Here is a 23,245-nt window from a genome sequence, read left to right as displayed (position 1 = left end):
TATAGTCTTTAAAATAAATCTGATAAAATATCATAGCGAAATTCAATTCTAAATAAATAATATTTGACGCTATTCATACACTAAATCCAATAGTTTGACTTATTATAAAAGAAAAAAATAATCTTACACATACATATATAGACAAGACAATTAATTTAATTGTTTGATGGAAAAAAATACTTGACTAAAAAAAAAAGTACAATATCTTTTGTAAGAAGAACTATTTTGTTAAAAAAAAAATTCATAAAAAAAAAATCTAATGATATAAAACTTAATCAGGAAAGAAAGTACAATCTCTCTCCCTCTTGATAATATTATATAAGATCTCAAAAGTCAAGTATTTTGATTTTGTGTACTATTTTTTAAAGAAGAATGTAGGAAGTGACTTAGTAAATAAGTGCTCCAAATTATCACTTAAACGAATTTGTTAAACGTCAATTGTTACTTGATTTTGAAGGTTGTGTGTGAAAAAAAATTAGAGAGAATATACTTTGTTCGATCATCTTTTACGTATTCACTTTTGAGTTAAGAGATACATGCTGCATTATCTTTATATAATGTTGTAGAAACTATTTCTAATCGGACAATCCACATAATGATTGAATATATCCAATCAAATTTCTAATCCAAAAGCATTCACCACTTGCCTCATGTATTATAAGTATTTCAGCATCTTTGCTTCATAGATCTCCATGATATAATTGTGTCACCAAATATAAATAAGTATCCGGTTTGGATTTGTCTTTACGAGAATCAAATAGATAACTTGCATCTATATAGTCAACCAATTGTAACTTGAATCTACGTGGATAAAATAATCCCATATCACTGATTTCATGAAAATATTAAAATATTTTTTTATTTTATTCCAGTATTTTTTAGTTGGAGAGAAAATGTATCTCGCTAATAAATTTACAATAAATGTTATAGGGATGAGCATGGGTTGCGGGTATTCGATTGCCCGTTTGAATTCAAACCGAACCAATTAAATTGGTTCTGGAACTAACGGGTAATCGGGTCTAATCCTAACCAAACCAATGACTCTCTCTAGTAATTGGTTCGGGTAATGGCTCTGGGGTGCGGAACCCGAACCAACTCGTAGACCCGACTATATATTAATTAAATAAAAAAAATAAAAATTTAAAATATATATGCCTTTTAATATTTTTGAATTTTAATGTGTTTAATTTTTAATGTATTTAATGTTTAACATGTTTGGATTATTTCTATTAATGTTATATGTTTATTGTACTTATAGAATTTTTAAGATAAAAATTTGTTTTTTTATTTTTTTTATGAATTTCTGTTTCATTGGATATCCAATTACCCGAACCAAACCAATCCATTTTTAATCGGTTTGGTTTGGTTCGGATACATACACAAAAAATGCAAATCTGAACCAAACCGAACCAATTACAATTTAATTGGTTCGATTATAATTTTACCATAAACCCGAACCAACCCGACCTGTGCTCACCCCTAAAATATTATATCGGGACATGTATTATTCGCAAAATACATTAACCCCTATGGCACTAATATGGTACTTCAGGACCAAGTGCTTTTTTATTTTCTTTTTTGGTCAACCTTCTTCACATTTAGTGATCTAATCATCATTGGGGGTTCTTACTGGAAGTAATTTATTCATATAAAATCTCTTTAGGATTTTCTCTGCGTAAGTCTTTTGATAAATAAATATCCCTTTTGCTACATATTTGATTTGAAGGACGAGACAAATTTGGTTTTCTCAAGATCTTTCATTTCAAACTCTTCTTTCAGAACATTTATGATCGTTGTGATGTGTTCAGAAGATCCAATGAACATACACAACAATTATAATAAATTCAGACGCAAATTTTCTTATATAAATACATGGACAAATATCATCATTTTTAAACACCTTTTGCATCAAATACTATGTAAGACGGTTGTATCACATCTGTCCAGATTGCTTTAAACTATATAAAGATCTTTACAATCTAACCGAGTATAATCCTTGATGTAACACCCTCACTACCAGAATGTCACGCTTCCGGCTGCGCCACTCTGATAGCAATAAGTATTACGACTACTTTACATACTAAATATTAAAATAGAAGCCTGTGACTCAACACTGTATCGCTGCGTTCTTTGAAAACTGGAAGATAAATACTTTATCTTAAGAAAAATACAAGCAGGCATAGATTCATATACAAAACTCTTACATAATATCTTATAGTATAATATACATATAAAACATACAACTCCTATCCCTCTTACAAACTTGTGATTAATGCTTCTTCATCTGGTTCCTGAAAAGGTAAAGCTGTAGGGGGGTGAGAACCTAACCACACGGTCTCACCACGGAGTTTTAAAGTTGTCATAAGAAGATATTTAATAAGAAAACTGTTTTCAAGTTCAGTGATTATCATTGCCTTATGAATCTTTTAAAAACCAATAGGTAGTCGTTCAAAACCTCTTCGAAGAAACAATGTCTAATTTTTAAAAAATCCGAAACCTTTCCTTTCTTATAAAAGAATCTCAATCAGAAACTAACCACGCAATCAAACAACACAATCATTAACTCAGCACCACACGCCAGGACAAACACAAGCAGGACAGACAAGGAAAGCACAAGTAGGCAGCAGTTACAGCAAATAGTTCAAGTAGCAGTTACAAACAATTTAGCAATTAGGCAAACCAAAACAAGTTCAAACCCAAGCAACGCATACAAATGCATATGATGCATGCCTGTCCTATGGCTGATGAGGCTCATCTGTCGGTTATCCAGCCAACCCGACAAGTTTGAATTGTCCTTAGACTGTCCCCCGACGTGCATCCCCAAGAGTCTATGCATAGTTTTTTCTCAAATAATCAATATTGCTCAATGGGGGTTGTAATACCCTAACTACCAAAGCTCACGCTTCCGGCTGCGCGACTCTGATAGCTCGGACATTACGACGACACTTATACTATTTAATACTAAAATATGAGCCTGTTTAAAACTTTAAACCGCAATACCGCTTCCAAAAATACTTTCATCTGATAACATACATCCATAAATACCATACATCTTACAAAAGCTCATAAAGAGTACATCCATATATATATACAAATATATATATAAATAATATTACAAACATAAACCAATACAATCCCTATCCCTCTTACAGATTATATCAAGATAAAGGCGAGGGTACAATAAACCATAACTAAAACAAATTAGAGCATCACAATAACAATTAAATAAGCTCTTCGTAACTTCTGCGCCCATATCCTGAAAGGGGAAAAATGTAGGGGGGTGAGAACATCATCCTCGAAAGGGTTCTTAGTAGAGGGTTTTTGGGAATTACTGTAATAGGATACATGAAGATAAACCGTACCAGTGATTAATAACCATCTTATGCCTCTTTTCAAAAACAACCGTTTACAATAAAAGAGAAATCTGAAATCCTTTTTCTGAAAGGAGAAACTGTTCATTTAAAACAATATTCAAAAGCATTTCAGAAGGTTTATCTATGCTGAACCAAATTAGCCTTTCACGCATTTCCAAACCATAACCACAATACCGAAACCAACCATCGGTCCATCTCAATTCAACCACGGCCCTAGGCCCAAACAATCCAACCAACAACCAATCACCACAATCCAACAGAGTCCCAGATGCAAACACAGGAAGGAAGTTCAAGCACAAACAAACAGTTATTACAAGTAGAACAGTTAGCAATTAATCACATAGGCAAACCAAGTATTATATGCACACCCAACCAATGTCACACAAATGCATATGATGCATGCCTGTCCCTAGTGGCTGATGATATCATCTGTCGGTTATATAGCCAACTCGACACGTCCTGGTAGCTAACCATGGACAGAAACACCCCTCGCGGAGCAAGTAGGTTTGAGCTACAACCCCATTGCTACTACCCGCTCAACCCAGAGCTAGTGGAACAACCACTACTGCGGCTACTACCCAGGCGGGTGTTTAACAGCTCAACCTGGAGCGAGTGGAATCACCACTACTACCGCTACTACCCAGGCGTCACAGTCTCTGACCTGGAGCAAGTGGGACGAACCACAACCCTTGCTACTACCCAGGTATCTCAAACATATATTCATTCAATTCCAGCCATGGATCAACATCCATCTCAGCCATCCGGCTTAAATTCATAATTCATAGTCAGCCATACGGCTCATAACTCATTCGGCAATCAGCCATAAATCAATATCATACACAGCCATTCCGGCTCACGGTTCAATCCAAAACCAGCCAATATTCATAATCATATACAGCCATTCCGGCCCATAACAAAACAGCACTTCCACCGTTCAACATCATTAAATTCATAAAACCGGCATTTAAGCCATAAATCACTTTTCTCAAGCCATTTCACTTTGAAATCAAATTTCAACTCTTTACAGCCTTGGCTTTAAAGATCTCATTTTCTCAAATCATCTCAGGCTCATAAGCCACTTTTACTCAGAGTAAGTTCCCTTTTTAAAACAAAGCCGCTCTCGGCATCCTCTTTCCAAGACTTCCAAAACCATGGAAAGTTAAAGATTCAATTTGGGAACAATCAAAATCGCCCATTCCACAATGGGATTTTATAACAAAGTTTCTCGGCAGAGTCCCAAGTCTTTAGGGAAGGTCATCTTACATCAATTCTTTAAAATTCATTGAAACTCTTAAAATCATAGATTCTAGGTTCAAGTAAATAAAACTGAATTTATTATGAAACTGAACCATACAAAATCACAAGTTCCAACCCGGTCCAAAAATCAACTCATTTGAAACGGAACCAGTTCATTTGAATCAAACCGCTTTCAGATTTCTTTTTGGAACCCATTTTTCCAACTCTTTTAAAATGCCTCAAACTTGATTACTCAATCAAAAATCTAGGTTCCTTTAAAAATCACTAAAAACTCCTTTTTATATTGAAATCAATATTATAGCATCATTCTTTCCTTCAGTGATTCAAACGGTAAACATAGTTTAGTTCTAAATAAACCGAACTCAACGTATAAGGTTCATCAAATAAATTAAGTTGGAAAGCATAATTATCCTCTTAATAAATCAAATAATACAATTTCTCAAATCCAAATCTTTTAAATAACCTTTCAAACAAGACTTAGATTTTATAGAAATTTCGGCAGCACCTCCCCTAAAGCTTGGACTTTTGCCACCCGGTTCGGGTCCCAACTAAATCGTTTTCTCATTCCTTTTCAACAGCTCAAACCAGAAATCAATTCAACAGCAAGCTAAATCCAACAGTTGCCTCAGTGGCATATCTCAAGAAAACCATTTCAAAATCAACTCAATATCAACCGATTTAACTCATTTCCAAATCTTTAAAGAATCGGTTCACTAACAAATCATTTATCAAAAACCAAATCAATTAAAGCAACCCAGGCTGAATTTCAAGAGTATTCTATCTTTCACATCATCAAAATAATCGACTCGATTCAAACCAATCCTCAACGGATTAAACTCATTTCAAATCTTTAAAGAATTAACTTCAAATATTACATTTCACAAGCCACATAACAATTCAGCCAAACCAACATCCATAGTCATTTGAGTCAATCAAATAATACATAAGGCAGATACAATCACCAAATACACCATATCTCACATCAGTATCCATATGTAATAATTCCAATAATAAACTGTAGTTTTCGGAAAGCGCCCCTACCTCAAAACGCAAAACCATAGCCCAAACGCGTCACAGAATACTTTCCGCCTCGACCCGAAATCAACAAGCAAAATCCCGGCAGCCAAAACCTCGGTTCCAAGCCACTTTCGCAACAATCTCAACAACTCTAATCGCAACATACAACAACCGAAACTCAATCGTATAGCAATTAACGCCGCAAAACGTCCGTGTATGATAATAAAACAGCGATTAAAGGACTCTTCCAAACAAAACGCTTACCGAACTCGAGGGAACCAAGTAGCGGCTGCACCAATGGTGGATTCCGGCAACACCAACTTCACAGCCGGTGACCAGAACGACGGCAACTCGCGGTAAACTCCTGACACAACCAGCCTTAGCAACAACTCTCATGGCCCATGGAGAAATTAACAGGTAAAGAAGCTGAAGCAGGGTTAGAGCTTACCATCATAGAAGAATCAGCGGCTGTTTCCGGCAGCAGAGGTGGCGGCATCGAGGTTTTTCGACGGCCAAAACAATAGCAACAGCACTAACCCAAAACAGAGCAGAATCTAAATGAGTGGCAAAACCCCAGGACAGTTCCGGCGACACAACAGTAGCATACGGCGAGCCCAGCAGCTTCGGTGATGGATCTTCGGTGATGGTGGAGGAAGGGCGGTGACCTTTCACAGCGGCGAGCCCAGCCTCGCGGCGGCGACGGTAACCCCGCGGCGGCTCCTTTTTTTGCGCACCCTCTCTCTCTGTGCGTGTGGTCAGCAGGGGTGGTAGGGACGGGTTCGACGGCAGAAACCCGACGAGACCAGCGGCGATGTAGGGAGGGCGAAGGCAGCGACGCGGCGTGGGCGCGGTGGTGACGAAGGCACGGTGGCCCCCAAGCCCGCGACAGCCATCACTCGCGGACCAACCCTCTCCTCGGTTCCGCTCTCCCTGGCGACGGCGCCGATGGTGCGGGGCTGAACTGGAGCGCGATCGGCGGCTCGTGGTGAGTTGCAGTGGACGATGGCGGCGTGGGTGAAGCCCCCTCTCTTTCCCTCAGCTCTCTCAAAAGTTCTGCTCCCCTGTTTTGTGTGTGTGCTTTTCGTTTTTGGGGGGAGAAAGGGACTTGCGGCTGCTGCTGCAGCTTCTGATGGGAAACGGTAATGGGTTAGGATTTTTAGGGTTAGGGTTTCATTTTCAAAAATTAGGGTTATGGGCATCTTAGTAATTTCACTTAAAATTGGGGATAATATGGTAATTGAAACCCAAATTAAATCCAACACTAGATGTATATAGAAAATACTATTTGCTCATCAATTTTTACAAATTACTTTCAATAAAATGCCCAAATCTAAAAATTAGAAATAATATACTTAATTTCTTCATTTTTCAAAATAGCAGTAATAATATTTAAAATATTACTTATTTAATCTAAATCATATAAAATACTTATTATTTCATAACTATCAACCTTATACTTTAAATATAGAAAATAATCCAATAATTATAAAATTGGATAATAATCATAACTTATCTCAAGTTCAATAAATCAAAACTTGCTTTAATTATCCTTAATAAAATAATCTCTGAAATTAAGGTTATAAATAACTATATGATTTGAGACTTGATCATAATAAGACTTTTCAAAAGTTCTGGGTCTTACAGGGGTAACATTCCCGGGAATTTATATAGTGCCCGGTCACACTTACGTCGTAAGGTCAACAGAGTATCGAGTTTTCAACCTGGTACACGTGGTGGCAAGCCACGGCACTTAATCCAGGGAACCTCGTATCTCAGATATTTCAAATTCATAAGCCACATGAATAATTCAAATATCATATCTCAACATTCTCAACATCATAATCATTCATCAATCCAAATCTCATTTCCAAATTCATTCAAAAACCATATTTCAAAGAAAATCCTCATCAATCCTCATCATCCTTCTTTTTCATCCCGTCCATTAACAATCCCAATTCAAAACATAAATCTTTCTTTGATAAATAAATCAATCTTAAAACATAGAATGTTTAAAAACAAATCTTTTTAATTAATTACTTCAAATAAAACTTCCAATTTTATAAAATTTCGGCAGCATTTCCTTTGAAACTCGAACACTGCCACCCTTTTCGGGTCCCATCCAAACATTTCTCAAACCCTTTCTCAATCACTTTCCAAAATTCAACCAATTCCAGTATCAAAGTATTTTCAAATCAGACCAACTCCAATAATAAAACTCTTCTTAAAGTCAAACCAGCTCAAGTATTAAATCATTTATAAAATCAGACCGACTCAAAATCAAACCGCTTTAACTTCAAACCAAGAAAAACTACTTTTCATAATAATCAAGTAAATAACTTTTCAAATCCATTTCTTATCAACAACTGTACTTCACTCAAGTAATCAAGCACCCAATAATCCAGTCCACCAAACCATCACATCCACAAGAAATATAATCACAAAAATATATCTTTTTGCATCAATATCTATTTATCACAACTCTGTAATGTAAAATAGATTTTAAGAAAAATCCCTACGTCGAAAAGTTGAACTCATAAACTAAATGCGTCACAAGAACCATTTCTCTCCGCCCGAAATTAACTGCAGCTTCAACCACAAGTATGCTCACTTCCGCAATAGCAGAAACGGCTTTACTCGCTACAGGTGATCCCGATAACTCAATCCTAAAACATAAATATCGCGAAACCTTAATAACATATAACGGAAAACTAACGGCGATGGTTTGAAATAAAATCTTGATTGAGACTGAACTAGACTTAGAATACCAGGGATTGGTTATGGCTTCCACTTTTTGAAACTCTCCCATTCCGTTTTTAAACTTGAAAAATGTTAAACTTGAAAAATGTTTTGATGAAGTATAACTGGATTTTTCTTTTGACTATATGCCAGTTTTATACATGCGTTTGGTTAGTGAAGCGCTTAAATATTTTTACTCATACCTTTCCAAACTTTACATAATCTCTTACAACCTGAAATTGTATTCAAGTAATGTCACATCTATGTTTTCATTATTCTTTTACAAATATGTTGTATACTTTTCTTTTGAGATGTAAAATAATTTTCTTAAGTTCCGATTCTTGTAAACGATGCATTCGAAAGAGTTTCATTCATACTCGAATATTGTGAATTGTCTTTGGCCTTAGATTTTCTTTTCTATAAACCTCATACTCCTTGACTCAGCTTGAATTCGTTTCAAACCGTTGTATTGTTTTCTAATCCTCAAGGTTTTTGATGATCGGATTTTTGACGGTTTAGAAATTCACAAATGAAATCTCGTTGCTAGTATAGTTCCTAAACCAACAATAATCCTTTCATACAAAAATTTGTTTGTCACAAGTAACAAACCCCTAAAATCTATAAACCGAAGTATTCAAACCTCGGGTCGTTCTCCCTAGGAATTGTAATGAAGTGTCTTGTTATTGGTTGTGAGTTATATTTGGGGTTTTTAGGATTTTTAGACAAGAATTATAAATGGCAAGAAAAGTAAACTAACAACTATAAAAGGCTCTTGGTAAGGTGTGAGAACTAGAAGTCCTATCCTAGTTATCCTTCTCAATTGTGATGAGAATTGTTCATTGCTACCACTTAGTTAACCCTTACTAAATAAAGAAAAGTCAAGTGGATGAATTGACTTGAGCCACAAGTTCTAGCCAACTCCCAAGGAAAGACTAGCTTTAATGCACTCCAAACCAATTAGCAATCTCTCCAATTATCAATCAACAAAGGAATTAGATAACTCAAGTGTCACTAATTACTCTACCTAGGCCAAGAGGAACAAAATCTACACTAAAACTAAAAGAGACATTTCAACAAACACATAAAGTGCAATAGAAGTAAACATTATTAAATGCAAGAATTAAAGGAATCTACAACTACAAAAACAAGAGATCAACAATAGAAAAGCAAAGAAGAACAATGATTATGAATTACCTCTTATTGAATTGGAAGAATGTAGAAGGAACAATACTAGATCTACAACAAAACATAAGAACAACATAAAGGGAATTGCAACAAAAGAATGGAAGAATGGTGAATGTAACAACAAAGAATTGAAAGGTAGAAGTAGAAGAAAGCAAAGATTAAAACCTAGATCTAAGAACTAAACCTAATCCTAATCCTAATTCTAGAGAGAAGAAAGAGCTTCTCTCTCTAGAAACTAACTCTAAACTAATCCTAATGAGTGTGTATGATTAAAAATGAGTGAATGATTGGAATCCCCCTTGCTCTTCAATCCTTGGCTTTAAATAGCATCTTTGGCGCCAAAGTTGGTTGGGATTGGGCCCCACAACCCTTGAGAATTCGTTGGTCACGTTTTCCTTAAAAAATCATAAACCAGCACCGACGCGTACGCGCACAGCACGCGTACGCGTCCATGGGGTGATTCGCAGGTGCGCGCAAGCGCCAGGTGCGCGCGCGCGTCCATGGGCGAGTTTAACTTCTTTGACTTTTCATGATTTCTCCACTTTGCATGCTTTCCTCTTCACTCCTTTGATCGATTCCTAGCCCTTTTCAATCTGAAATCACTAACAAACATATCAAGGCATCTTATGGAATCAAAGGTGAATGAAAACCATCAAATTAAGGGTCTAAAAGCATGTTTTCACATCTAGGTACAAATAAGGAGACAATCACAAAACCATGATATTTCATTGAATACATATAGGTAAAAGGTGATAAAATCCCTTAAAATCAATATAGGATAAACCGTCAAAACGGGGTTTATCAGTTGTCTCTTAAATTCTTGTGAACGTCGTCCTTGTCACCTGACCTTATCTCATGTCTTATAACCTTTTAAATAACTCGGGAATTGCTTTAGAGTCACATATGACCTTTGGGCATAGCGAGTGAAACGTTAGTCTCCTTAAAATGCTACTTGTGAGCGTGAAAAGATGAAGCAGTAAGTGTGTGACGTTATAAGGGGCTGTGGTAGTTCTGTTTCCATGTGAAAATTTGTAGATGATAGGTTTGTGACCAACTTTTTTGGGTTGCGAAATGATTGATGGAGTTACAAATTGGAGTTCTGCAGTGGATACGACATTGGTGAGCGAACGTTTTACCCGTTGTTTAAATACCAGTTTGCTTTGTAGCCATTTTGCCACATTAACTATAACTTTGCCTTGTGAACACCTATCTTGTATTTCCTGCCTTATACCATACTTTACCCTTATATTTAAATCTTATAGTTATTCAGTATTTGAACATCTATATGTATAAATATGCTAAACTTTCTTGCTTATCTAAAACGCATTTAGAAAGTAAAGTACTGTTGCTTCAGACCACACTTTTCCCTTACACCTAAGTTTTACAAATTATTTGATATTTGGAAAATTAATACATATATCTGCCAAGATCTCTGTTTTTTTTAAAGTATTCAAGACTATTTTAGAATGTTGGGTATTAAGTTAATTTTCGAGGACGAAAATTTTTATAAGTGGGGTAGGATGTAAGACCTCTAAATTTTTAAAAGTTATTAATTAATTATTTACAATGCATTATATTTATTTAAGACTGTATTTCGGAGATTTTTATATAAAAGTTGAGTAAACTGTTATTTTTTATTTAGAGTTCTTATAATTGAAGGAGAATTAATTTATTTGTCTCCAATTTTATCGGATTAACATTTAATCGAAACTAATTTATAAATTTGTAATTGAAAGGTATTTTAAAGATGGATATTTTATATTTAATTTAATATAATATCTCTTAATTTTATTAAAATTTAACAAAACTCCAATTTGTCCAAAAATCACTAATTTCACATTTATCCCAAATTAAACCCTAAATCCCAAAATATCACCCTAACCCCAATTTTCCTAACCCTAGCCGCCTTACCTCCTTCAGCCACCAAAGTCCCTTCTCTTCTCCCAATCACAGCAGCAATTCATGGGAAAAAGAAAAAAAAAAAAGAAAAAGAGAGGAAAGGGATAACGGAGAGAAAGAGAGAACTGAGGGAGGAGAAGAGGAAGGCTGTGCCGGCGCCACGGGTCTCGCCACCGCCGCCTCATGGTCGTCGTGCTTGCCAGCTACCACTGCGCGCCATCCCTAAGCCGCAGCGCCGTGGACCAGCCCCGTCGCCTTTCGTCGCCTTCGCTGTTCGTGTCCCGTCGCCGCCGATGGAGGGAGACCGCCGTCGCATCCAATCACACCGTTACCATAGAGGCGCCGAACCTCCGCCGGGAGACAGACCCACGAAGAGAGAAAGAGAGGGAGCTCGCGTTGCTTTCTCTCGCGTCAGATCCATCGTTCGTCGTCGCCGATGCCTGGTCACCATCGCCGAGCTGCATGTCGTCGCCGTTAAGGGAGTCGTCGCCGTCGCGTTCTACTTTCCTATGTGCCTCCATCAGCGTTGATCTGTCACTGTTATTGTTGAGTTGGTGTCGCCGCCGCTATTCGTCGTTCTAAGCTGCGCCGCCGCGACTGTGGTCGCCAGAAACGGTGTTGTGGCCGTCAGAACTGCTCGGAGATCGCCGCTGCCACCGGAAACCACCGCCGAGGTCTAGGTCTGCTTGGTTATATAATCACCGTTGCTGTTGAACCGACAGAGCCACTCCTGAGCTGCCACGGCCATTATCGGAGTTCTTAGTCGCCGCCACTGCCGTTGGTAAATAGTATTCTGCTCTCGGACCCCATTCTTTCAATTTTATAAGGATATTGTTATCACTGCGATGTTATTGCAGCCGCCACTGAGGTTTTCCGCCATCACCGGAGCCGCTGTGGGGACAGTTCGGGGTTGCTACTGTTCCGTTCTGCTGTTATCGTAAGTATATTTTATTTCAAACCATCGCCGTTAGTTTTCCGTTATATGTTATTAAGGTTTCGCGATATTTATGTTTTAGGATTGAGTTATCGGGATCACCTATAGCGAGTAAAGCCGTTTCTGCTATTGCGGAAGTGAGCATACTTGTGGTTGAAGCTGCAGTTAATTTCGGGCGGAGAGAAATGGTTCTTGTGACGCATTTAGTTTATGAGTTCAACTTTTCGAGGCAGGGGTTTTTCTTAAAATCTATTTTACATTACAGAGTTGTGATAAATAGATATTGATGCAAAAAGATATATTTTTGTGATTAAATATTTCTTGTGGATGTGATGGTTTGGTGGACTGGATTATTGGGTGCTTGATTGCTTGAGTGAAGTACGGTTGTTGATAAGAAATGGATTTGGAAAATTATTTACTTGATTATTATGAAAAGTGATTTTTCTTGGTTTGAAGTTAAAGCGGTTTGATTTTGAGTCGGGCTGATTTTATAAATGATTTAGGGTGTGTTTGGGGTTCACGTTGGAGAAGAGAGAAGCCCGTTTGAGTGTCTTGAACGTCCCACTTTTATGTTTGGCAATTTGTTAGAACTCTAAACCCAGAAGTGCTTTCACCTCTAAACGTATGTTCACGTGAAGCTAAAATTTCTTGGTTCTGCGTTCACGTTGAGAAAGTTGATTACCGTTAGAGGAATTAAGTGAAAAATTTATTCCTTTTCTACCAATTTTACCCTCCATTCTCTTCTATAAAAAGGATGCAAGTAACCATAACTTTCACAGTAGTTCTTCGTTCATTTGTTGTGTATGTTCTTTGTTTTGAATTTTTTTTTCTATCACTACCAAGATAAAAAATTTAATTATTTTTTATTATTTTTAGTACTCTCTTTCATATTTTGATTTTTATATTTTTTATTGTATTTTTTTATTTATACGATAAATATTTTTTATATTATTTTTTTAGTATTTTGATGTTATTTTTTTAGTGCTCTATTATATTTTTATTGTACTTTTTTATTCATATGACAACTATTGTTGATATAAATTCTTATTTTTATTAATTTTTATTATTTTTTGTTTATATAAATTCCTTTTTTTCTATCCTTTATTGTACTATATTTATGTTGTGTATAATTTTTATTTTATTTTATTTTATTCATATCAATTTTATTTACTTCTTATTGTAATTTTTTTGTTCATATGATACATGTTGTTAGTTGTAATTATTATATACTATGTTTGATATGAAATTTTTTTCTTTTTTTTTGTTTTTATTGTATTTTATTTTATTTTTTATTATATACTAAATATAAGTAACAAAAGAGTCATAAATAATAAAAATGTATATTCCAAAATGATATAAATTAAAGAGTAATAAAGTACTAAAAAGATTATAGAACATTTTCTTTTTGTTTGGCATTATAGAATATATAGTACGTAGTCTCTTTTATAATTTTATTTTTTATTGTATTTTTTTTCAAAAGATAGATATTATTTTATTATTATAAAATAATAATGTTTATTTATATGATAAATATTTTTATTATAAAATGAATTACTAAGATCTATTCAAATATCTAAAGTAAAATGATAGGATAATATAAAAAATTATTTAAATTGATGTCTCTTTTAGTAATTTTTTCTCTAAAAGTGATTTTGAGTAGCAAAATCCAAACAACATTTATTTTACTATAATTCATTTTAATATAAAGATTGCCAAACATAAATCATGTTAACACAAACTTATTTTTCATCAAAATCAAGTTTGCAAAATCAATTCTATGCAAACTCTCATTTACAAACTGTAATCCAAACACACACTTAATACTTGAGCTGGTTTGACTTTAAGAAGAGTTTTATTATTGGAGTTGGTCTGATTTGAAAATATTTTGATACTGGAATTGGTTGAATTTTGGAAAGTGATTGAGAAAGGGTTTGAGAAATGTTTGGATGGGATCCGAAAAGGGTGGCAGTGTCCGAGTTTCAAAGGAAATGCTGCCGAAATTTTATAAAATTGGAAGTTTTATTTGAAGTAATTAATTAAAAAGATTTGTTTTTAAACATTCTATGTCTTAAGATTGATTTATTTATCAAAGAAAGAATTATGTTTTGAATTGGGATTGTTAATGGACGGGATGAAAAGAAGGATGATGAGGATTGATGAGGATTTTCTTTAAAATATGGTTTTTGAATGAATTTGGAAATGAGATTTAGATTGATGAATGATTATGATGTTGAGAATGTTGAGATATGATATTTGAATTATTCATGTGGCTTATGAATTTGAAATATCTGAGATACGAGGTTCCCTGGATTAAGTGCCGTGGCTTGCCACCACGTGTACCAGGTTGAAAACTCGATACTCTGTTGACCCTACGACGTAAGTGTGACCGGACACTATATAAATTCCCGGGAATGTTACCCCCATTGAGCAATATTGATTATTTGAGAAAAAACTATGCATAGACTCTTGGGGATGCACGTCGGGGGACAGTTTAAGGACAATTCAAACTTGTCGGGTTGGCTGGATAACCGACAGATGAGCCTCATCAGCCATAGGACAGGCATGCATCATATGCATTTGTATGCTTTGCTTGGGTTTGAACTTGTTTTGGTTTGCCTAATTGCTAAACTGTTTGTAACTGCTACTTGAACTATTTGCTGTAACTGCTGCCTACTTGTGCTTTCCTTGTCTGTCCTGCCTGTGTTTGTCCTGGCGTGTGGTGCTGAGTTAATGATTGTGTTGTTTGATTGCGTGGTTAGTTTCTGATTGAGATTCTTTTATAAGAAAGGAAAGGTTTCGGATTTTTTAAAAATTAGACATTGTTTCTTCGAAGAGGTTTTGAACGACTACCTATTGGTTTTTAAAAGATTCATAAGGCAATGATAATCACTGAACTTGAAAACAGTTTTCTTATTAAATATCTTCTTATGACAACTTTAAAACTCCGTTGTGAGACCGTGTGGTTAGGTTCTCACCCCCTACAGCTTTACCTTTTCAGGAACCAGATGAAGAACCATTATTAAGAAGAGTTAAACTGCGTTTGGTTTTATATGTTGTTTTATGAATTAGATTATTTTCTTCCCTTGTCTTTGTTATCACAAGTTTGTAAGAGGGATAGGAGTTGTATGTTTTATATGTATATTATACTATAAGATATTATGTAGGAGTTTTATATATGAATCTATGCCTGCTTGTATTTTTCTTAAGATAAAGTATTTATTTTCCGGTTTTCAAAGAACGCAGCGATACAGTGTTGAGTCACAGGCTTCTATTTTAATATTTAGTATGTAAAGTAGTCGTAATACTTATTGCTATCAGAGTGGCGCAGCCGGAAGCGTGACATTCTGGTAGTGAGGGTGTTACACTTGAGATTTCTCTTTGGATAATTCAGATATCTTTAGTTCTTTAAAGACTTTCATATAGATATCATAATCTAATAACCCATATAAATATATTGTGGCTACATCCATTAGATGCATATTTAACCCATATAAATATATTGTGGCTACATCCATTAGATGCATATTTAATTTATGATATACAGATAAGCTAATCAAATATCTCAAGGTAATTGTATCAACTACGAAAGAGTAAGTCTCTTTATAGTCTATACCAGATCTTTCTGAAAAATCTTGTGCTACAAGTTGAGTTTTGTAGCATACAATTTTATTATTCTCATTTTGTTTTCTCACAAATACCCATTTGTATCAAACAAGTTTCACACCTTCTAGTATTCGTACTATAGAACTAAAAACTTCACGTTTTGCAAGGTAATTTATGGCTTCTTTTCACTTTTACCAATCCCTTCGTCGACATTCTTAGATGGTTTTTGGTTCAAGATCCTCATTTTCATGTATAATATTTAGCACCACATTATATGCAAATATATCGTTGGCAATCATTTCTCTTTGGTTCTATTTTCTCCTATAAAGACAAAATTTATTAAGATCTTATCATTTTGACAAATTTCAAGTATCTGAACATCTTTCGATGTTTCAATTATATTGTGACTTTAGACAACTATAGGTTTCTTAACTATGTCTTCATCCTCCTCAACAGGAAGTGTATTTGCCTCTATCATAATTTGCCCTTCTTCTTTTTCGAAAATTTTTATCTTTAGAACTGATTGATCTACATGCTTTTTATAGGTCATTGTCAAGAAGAATGTTAGCAGACTTGAAATTTCTGTGAATCACAGCCGGCTGACATTGCTCTTGCTCATGCAAATACCTTGTCAGCAGACAAGAAGAAACATTAGATTTCTCATTCAGATCATCAAAGATTTGTGTCTTCAAATATGTCAAATCAAGGAAAGACTTTCCCCTGCTTCAGCTTCCAATTATCTTTTTGCATATGCTTCATTTGGTTTTCAGAAGGATCCTAGAACTCTCTAAAGAGATTTGATAAGAAATTCATTGTTGTTAGAAAAAAGCCATCATTCTTGGGCCAGCAACCAACAGCTTAACCTTTAGGGTTGAATTGGTTTGCAAAAAAATATTTAACTATTAAAATCTTTCACACAAAAAATAAAGCATAATGTGGCAAGTATTACTAACCATGAAAGTTTAATTTAGCATTTAACAATTTAACTTTGGAAGTACTAGCAAAGTTGAAATAAAGCTTCAACATCAACAACCATGACTTGAGCAAATTAATATCAGCAATTGAATGAATTCTCCAAGGAAAACTAATATTTTAGGCAGGATAAACCAGACTTGTGAAAATAAAAGATCTGAACCTGTTATAAGCCAAAGCTACAAATCAACAAGCTTGAGCAATTTTTTCTCTTAAAAACATAATGGTAACTTGACTTACTCTAGGGCCCTAGCCGCCCCAAGTGCTATCCGGATGCAAGCATTCCATGTGAGTCTTGTTTTAAATTCATCCTCTGAGTGGAGTGCCTCATTGAGTGATCCATTACTGCAATACTCATATATCAGAAGCCTTTGACCATGCTCTGAACAGTACCCAATAAACTCGACGATTGTTAATGCCATTCACTAATTCAAGAAAATCCTCCTCCTCCTGGTGATCACAAACTCTCTTTTCAAGTTTCTTCACAGCAAGTACCTACAGTTCATAATAAAATGTTCTCATTGAACCCAAAATAAGGGAAGGAAAAAGATCAAGTGTCAAATTAAGAATCCAATCAAGTCATCAAAGTCGGATTGTTTTATCAGGGTAAAGAGAAATCGATATGCATCATTAATCTATTTATCATGTCATTCCCAGAACATCTTGGCAGAATATGAAAAGCAGAAGAGAAAACGGCCTAGCCAAGCATAATAATTAAATAAAACATGTTAAAATAACTTCAGTGTTTTTCAAGAATCACAGAACAATCGAAGATCTAAGCAATATAATCGGCCCAAAGAAGATGAAGACATGTATGCAATAGAGATGTACAAACCCAGTGACAAAAGAACTTTGTGGTTGTTCTCAGGTATTAAACTCCCATGTTATCACGCAACAACAATGCATCGCAACACAAACCACAAACTATAAGAATAAAAAGATAACAACAATCACTCCTTTTTGACAATGTGTGACTTCACATACTAGAGATGTTTAAACATGGAAAATATGACAAAGTAATATCATCTGTCCAGCAAAAAGAACAATTGGGAGAAAAAAAATGGAAGGCATATGTACCAATCATGTTACTATAAATGAAGATATAAAAGAAAAAATATGTGTAACTTAGTTTCATCAGTAAATTCTGTATAAATGCAACTGATGAGAAACAGTCTCACCTTCATTCTTTTGTGTTGTTCAACATATTAGATTTTCTATTTTGATCCTTAATTCAAAATATATAGAAGCATTACTCACTAACTATAGAAGCACACCTTTCTTATATATATATAATCAAGGATAAAAAAACAGGACAATGCTGAACACAGTCTTCAAAGTTTATAGTTACAACTCCTAATAAGCTAAGAGGTAACAAACTCTCTATTTAGCACAAACAAGAAGGTTGTAAACTATAATGTGACTAAGGTTGTAAACTAAAGTGAACACAGTTCCTACAAATTTATTTAGCACCTCCACTGAATCTCAGAAACATTATCTTATTGTATCTAGGATTCTTCCAGCAATAACCTCTTGCATCAAAATGGAGGTGGTGGTGGATCAATACTCAAAGTTCCGTCCAGTACTGCCACTACATCCTCCATTGAAGGCCTTTGATGTTCATTGCTTTGTAGGCACCAGAATGCGATTCTCAAAACGCGCTCAAGTTCATTTGAATTGGCACCACCTTGAATTCTTTTGTCAATCACATTTGCAGCATTCCCTTCTATCAATTCTTTATATGACCACTCACAAAGATCACTTTGATCTCTACATCCGGTCAATAAGGTTAGGACTAACATGCCGAAATCTGCTATGTCTCTCTTGGCAGAAAAGGCACAGTACACTGCCTCGCCGTCTACTATTGCAAACCCAGATTCGCTCACCTTGGCTTTTAAGTTCTCATCCAACATGACATTTTCACACTTCAGATTTCCATGACTTATGAACTCCCTGCATTCAGAGTGAAGATAATTAAGGGCCTGGGCCACGCTTAAGCATATGTCAACCCTTTTTCTCCAGGTCAGTTCCTTGCAAAGAGCGGAATCATCTATATACTTCTCAAGAGAACCGTTTTTGACGTACTCGTAGACCAAGAATCTATGATTGGACTCGCAACAATAGCCCTCCAGCTGCACAAGGTTCTTGTGGTGGATGCCTCCAATCTTCAGAACAGCAGTCCGGAACTTCCTTGCATCTATGGATGCAATCAGCTCTTTAACAGCAACTGGGAATTTGTTTAGTAGCATGCCCTTGAACATATTTGGCCCAATTCGATCTTTGAAATCCTCAGTGACGCTCTTGATCTCTGAAAAAGATAACAACACAACTAGGCCCTTTAAATTTGTGTCTGCGGAAGGTAAATTGTATTTGCATCTAGTAGAGGTTTTCCTTTTGTAGATGAAAAGATAATAATAACATCCGAGTTGAAGGACAACACCGATGATAATTGTGGCTAAGGATATTCCTATTAGACAAGGAACACAAGTATGAGGATCTTCTTCTGTTGCAGGTGAGCTTTGACATGGGAACTTTAGGGCAGATGTAGATGAGCAACTCTTGACAAATGATACCACGTTTGGAGACGGATCTAAATAGCCAGTGACATACTCAGATTTCTTTATCGAGCACTGGGGAAGAACATGATTAGAAAAGGTTGCGGCAGTACAACTAGAGTCATTCTGGCACAATTGCATACATTTATTCACGCTAGTCATGATAGCCGGACCATCAATAGGGTAAAGCCCATATAGGTGTATGTGCCTATATGCGACCATAGTGGAACCATGTTTACACTTTTGTTCATATGGAATGAAACAAGTCTCATCAGTGTCCGTCTGGTTGAAAGGGCACACACAATCAGCAGTACCACAGGAAGACAAAACACAGACCCCCCGTTTACCGCAAGTCGCAAAAACCTTGCACTGGTTCTGAACAGCTTGCCAGACAGATTTCCATGACTGCAAAGCCTCCACCCACGAATATAAGCGGAGATTGCCATCCACATCTATCCTAAGAAACCGGTATTTAACATATTCATCGTGGTCTTCTCCAAACACGGTCCAAACAACATTAAGATTTTTGTCTAAAAGTTGCAGAGCTCCATTGTTTGTTACATATGCAGTGAGATTCGGAACAGAAGGGTTTTGGCTTGTCCAGTAGGGAATAATACCTTGCCAAAGGAGCATCAAGTGTCCCGAAACATTCATAGACAGGGTGTAGTAACTGGACAGTAGATTCGTACTTGCAGCTTGAAGCATCTTATCACAAGATAGAAACTGTCCTGGGAGAAGCGTATCATCTGGACTATCAAAACTTTGCCAAATGACCTTTTGCTCTCTGTCGATTAGAACAAGATTTCCATTGTCAAGAAGAGAAGCCGACACGACACCCTTGTTACTGGTTTGGCTGCTCCATGAAGGCATTCCCTGATCATCAAACAGGACCATTTCACCATCTGTGGTGAAAAGGAAATAGGACATGTTACCTACTCCATACAGAAAGTCAGCACTCCACACCATTCTTTGTTGACTATACGGTATAGACTTGTCGCTGAAACGAATGCCAAAACTAAACTGGCCAGGCTCATCCGAAATCTTAAGAAATCCAATGGTAAAATTACCATTTTTGGAAACCCAGCTGCCATTGTCAACCACCGAAAGTCTAGAACCTAATGGTATCTCAGCCCTCACAGCATGATATAGCAAGAAGCATATGAAAACACATAGCAATAAACCGCTCTGTTCAATCATATCTATAAGGGTTCTAAGGGTTCTGAAAGGGTGTCACTGAAACTGAAACGAAAAATAAAATAAAAGGAAACTCGTTCGAACTGAGAGTTTGGGGGACAGGAGAGGGGTTGGAACGATGGAATTGGAGTTGATTTTTGTTTTCTCAAGGGAAAGTACGGCAGCGAAAATTAATAAAATAAATTAGAACTCTCATTCAATTTCTCTGAATCATTATTTTCTCTTCTATTCTCTTCTGTTTTGATTTAGCTTTATTCGTGCTTATCTTGTTTGTAATGTTTGATAGATAGTTTGTAGTGTGTTTCCAGAAATGCAGAAAAGTTCAGAATATTTGTAAAATTAGAAGTGAGCAAAAGAGTTAACAATTAATTGTTCATACTAAAGTAGAAAAACAGCAGCAGCTTGATTACCTGGGTCGCACACCACCACCGTACCGTCGGAAGCTCCAACTTGATCTCATTCTTTCATTAGTTTCTCTTCTTCACGCGGCAGCCATAAAGCTTCCTGGGTTCTCTTTCAATGGAAGCCATGAAAGGGTACTCTACAAACATCAGCGCATATCTCATTGACACCCGCAACTTGCTCGCCTGGTCACTGGCTCCGGCGGTGTCTTCGGTCTCACCAGCTGTCATGGCGGTGTCTTTGGCGTTGTTTTCATCCATTTTTGGAATTTTAGAGCCCGAGGAATGGGGAGAGAGAGAGAGAGAGAGAGTGAGGTAGGTAGAGTTTTTGTTTTTTCTTTCTTGTTTTGGGGTAGCTACACGCGTAGACATTTATTCTTTCCTTATATTGTGTCCCGTACTCCAGTGACTCGTGATTCCAGTCATTTTCATTTCCATAATTTGTCATAGTAATTAAATGGAGTAAGACTTTGAGACTTTCAAGATGTTTTTGGAAGCCAAGTACAAAAGGAATAAAATGAGAAAGAAAGCATTATTCTGAACGCAATTTACCAAGGTTGCCACTTGCCAATTGGTACCCAAAGTTGATGAAGTTGCAGCATCACTATTACTCCAACAGCCAAAAGAAGACATGCCTCTCAATTATCAACATCAGTCAATTAATAAATAGGGGCGTTGGATTCAATCTACATATTCATAGAATTTATTTGAATTTGATCCAAAAATTATGGATATGAAATCTGATTAATACACTAATAGAATTAGATTGTGAATTTTATGTAGGTATTCGTATATTTGCATATCTGTAAATTAAAAATAAATAAATAAATAAATAAATATTTTTTTATATTTTATTTTAACTAATAATTATTATATATGTTGTATTATTTTAATTTATTATTTAAGAAATATATGTTTAATATTATTTTTAAAAATTAATATACTTAAAAGAATAGAAAAAATAAATTTTATTTATTTTTTTAATAAAAATAAACTTTTAAAATATTTTTACTTTTTGCGGATATATCCATCCAAATTAAAAAACTGTGGATATTAGATCCGTTTTGATCTGATAATTTTAGTACGGATTAAATTAAAATTTTGGTCATGTCTGATCCGATCCGATTCGCATTCATTCCTAATTATTAACCATATTTCTAATTAAAATTTTAAGTAAGAAACAATTTTATCTGCTTTTATAATTGTCTACCATATAAAGGATAACTTATTACTTCTAAATATGATAATTTTTTTAGATAAATATTTTACAACAGATAGATATGGAGTGTTTAATATTATTGTAAATTTAAAAATCTTACGCTTTTAATAAACAAAACTTTATATTTATATCCTTAAAAGAATTTTATCACTAGCGACGTATTTAGGCAGGGACTAACATTTTTTGGCCAATGCTAGCATGAAGAAGTGATTTTTTTTCCTCAGGAAAGGAAACTGCGTGGTGTAGCCCATTGTGTGACACATGGGTTTGCGTGACTACACGCGCAGACAGTGTCTGCTAGCGGTGACTGACTAGGCAGGAGTTTTGTCTAGAGTGAGGTAATTAGGAGAGTTTAATTATTGGTTAATGAAGGTGTGTTAGTTATTGAGCTTTTTGGCATTTTGTTGGTGAAATTTTTGTTTTGATTGGGCTTTTTGTTGGGTTATAGAGTAAGGAATGAATATTGTAATATTTTTTTGTTTGTATGGTATATCTGATACGTTAAAATTTTTGTGCATGAAGAGGATTTTTTAGGACACGTGATGAGTAAAAAAACCGAAAACAAAATAAATGAACATATATATGGAAACACTTTTTTAATAAAATGATATTTGGTTTTATTTATAGAAAGAGAATTATATAATTCAAAAATGAAATGTGTGAAGCAAAATTAAACTAAAAATTATTTCGAATTAAAATTAACATATGGAAAAAGTTTTCTTTTTTTTATTTTGAAAGTTGAATAATTTTAATTAGTAAATAAGTTCAACTAAATTAATCTAATAATTTATGAGAAACCTAAAAAAAAATAATAATTAAATTTAGTAACAAAAATAATTTATTCACATTATATATATATATATATATATATATATATATATATATGATATAATATAAAATGT

The 23,245-nt window shown here is 35.1% G+C and overlaps 1 protein-coding gene and 1 long non-coding RNA gene across 5 annotated transcripts; both read right to left on the bottom strand.

Annotated features, from left to right (window-relative positions):
• Positions 1–3,020: 3,020 nt before the first annotated feature.
• Positions 3,021–6,268, bottom strand: LOC140178112 (uncharacterized). The gene is made up of 4 exons (XR_011870354.1): positions 6,097–6,268; positions 5,913–6,012; positions 5,673–5,799; positions 3,021–3,256 (listed from the first exon to the last, which is right to left on the bottom strand). It is a non-coding gene; the product is annotated as an uncharacterized lncRNA (long non-coding RNA).
• Positions 6,269–16,288: 10,020 nt separating this feature from the next.
• Positions 16,289–21,554, bottom strand: LOC112737569 (G-type lectin S-receptor-like serine/threonine-protein kinase SD3-1). 4 transcript variants are annotated; one of them, XR_003169013.3, is made up of 3 exons: positions 21,134–21,484; positions 17,218–17,472; positions 16,289–16,792 (listed from the first exon to the last, which is right to left on the bottom strand). XR_003169013.3 is itself a non-coding variant. In XM_029291482.2 (2 exons), exon 2 carries the CDS (start codon positions 20,421–20,423, stop codon positions 18,513–18,515), a length of 1,911 nt encoding a protein of 636 aa, XP_029147315.1. In that variant the 5' UTR covers positions 20,424–20,431; positions 21,134–21,485; the 3' UTR covers positions 16,955–18,512. The 4 variants fall into 4 exon arrangements, 1 of the variants encoding a protein (XP_029147315.1); XR_003169012.3 differs by having other exon boundaries at positions 16,289–16,632; positions 21,134–21,482; XR_003812974.2 differs by lacking the exon at positions 16,289–16,792 and having other exon boundaries at positions 16,955–17,472; positions 21,134–21,554.
• Positions 21,555–23,245: the final 1,691 nt, after the last annotated feature.

This window comes from Arachis hypogaea, chromosome 13 (assembly GCF_003086295.3).
Source record: "Arachis hypogaea cultivar Tifrunner chromosome 13, arahy.Tifrunner.gnm2.J5K5, whole genome shotgun sequence".
Lineage (NCBI taxonomy): Eukaryota > Viridiplantae > Streptophyta > Magnoliopsida > Fabales > Fabaceae > Arachis > Arachis hypogaea.
Note: the sequence above shows the minus strand (reverse complement) of the source record. Positions and strands in the feature narration are given on the sequence as shown.

Bases quoted from the DNA above. Each gene is read 5' to 3' on its own strand.
- LOC112737569 (XM_029291482.2), bottom strand. From the start codon at position 20,423: ATGGTCCTGTTTGATGATCAGGGAATGCCTTCATGGAGCAGCCAAACC.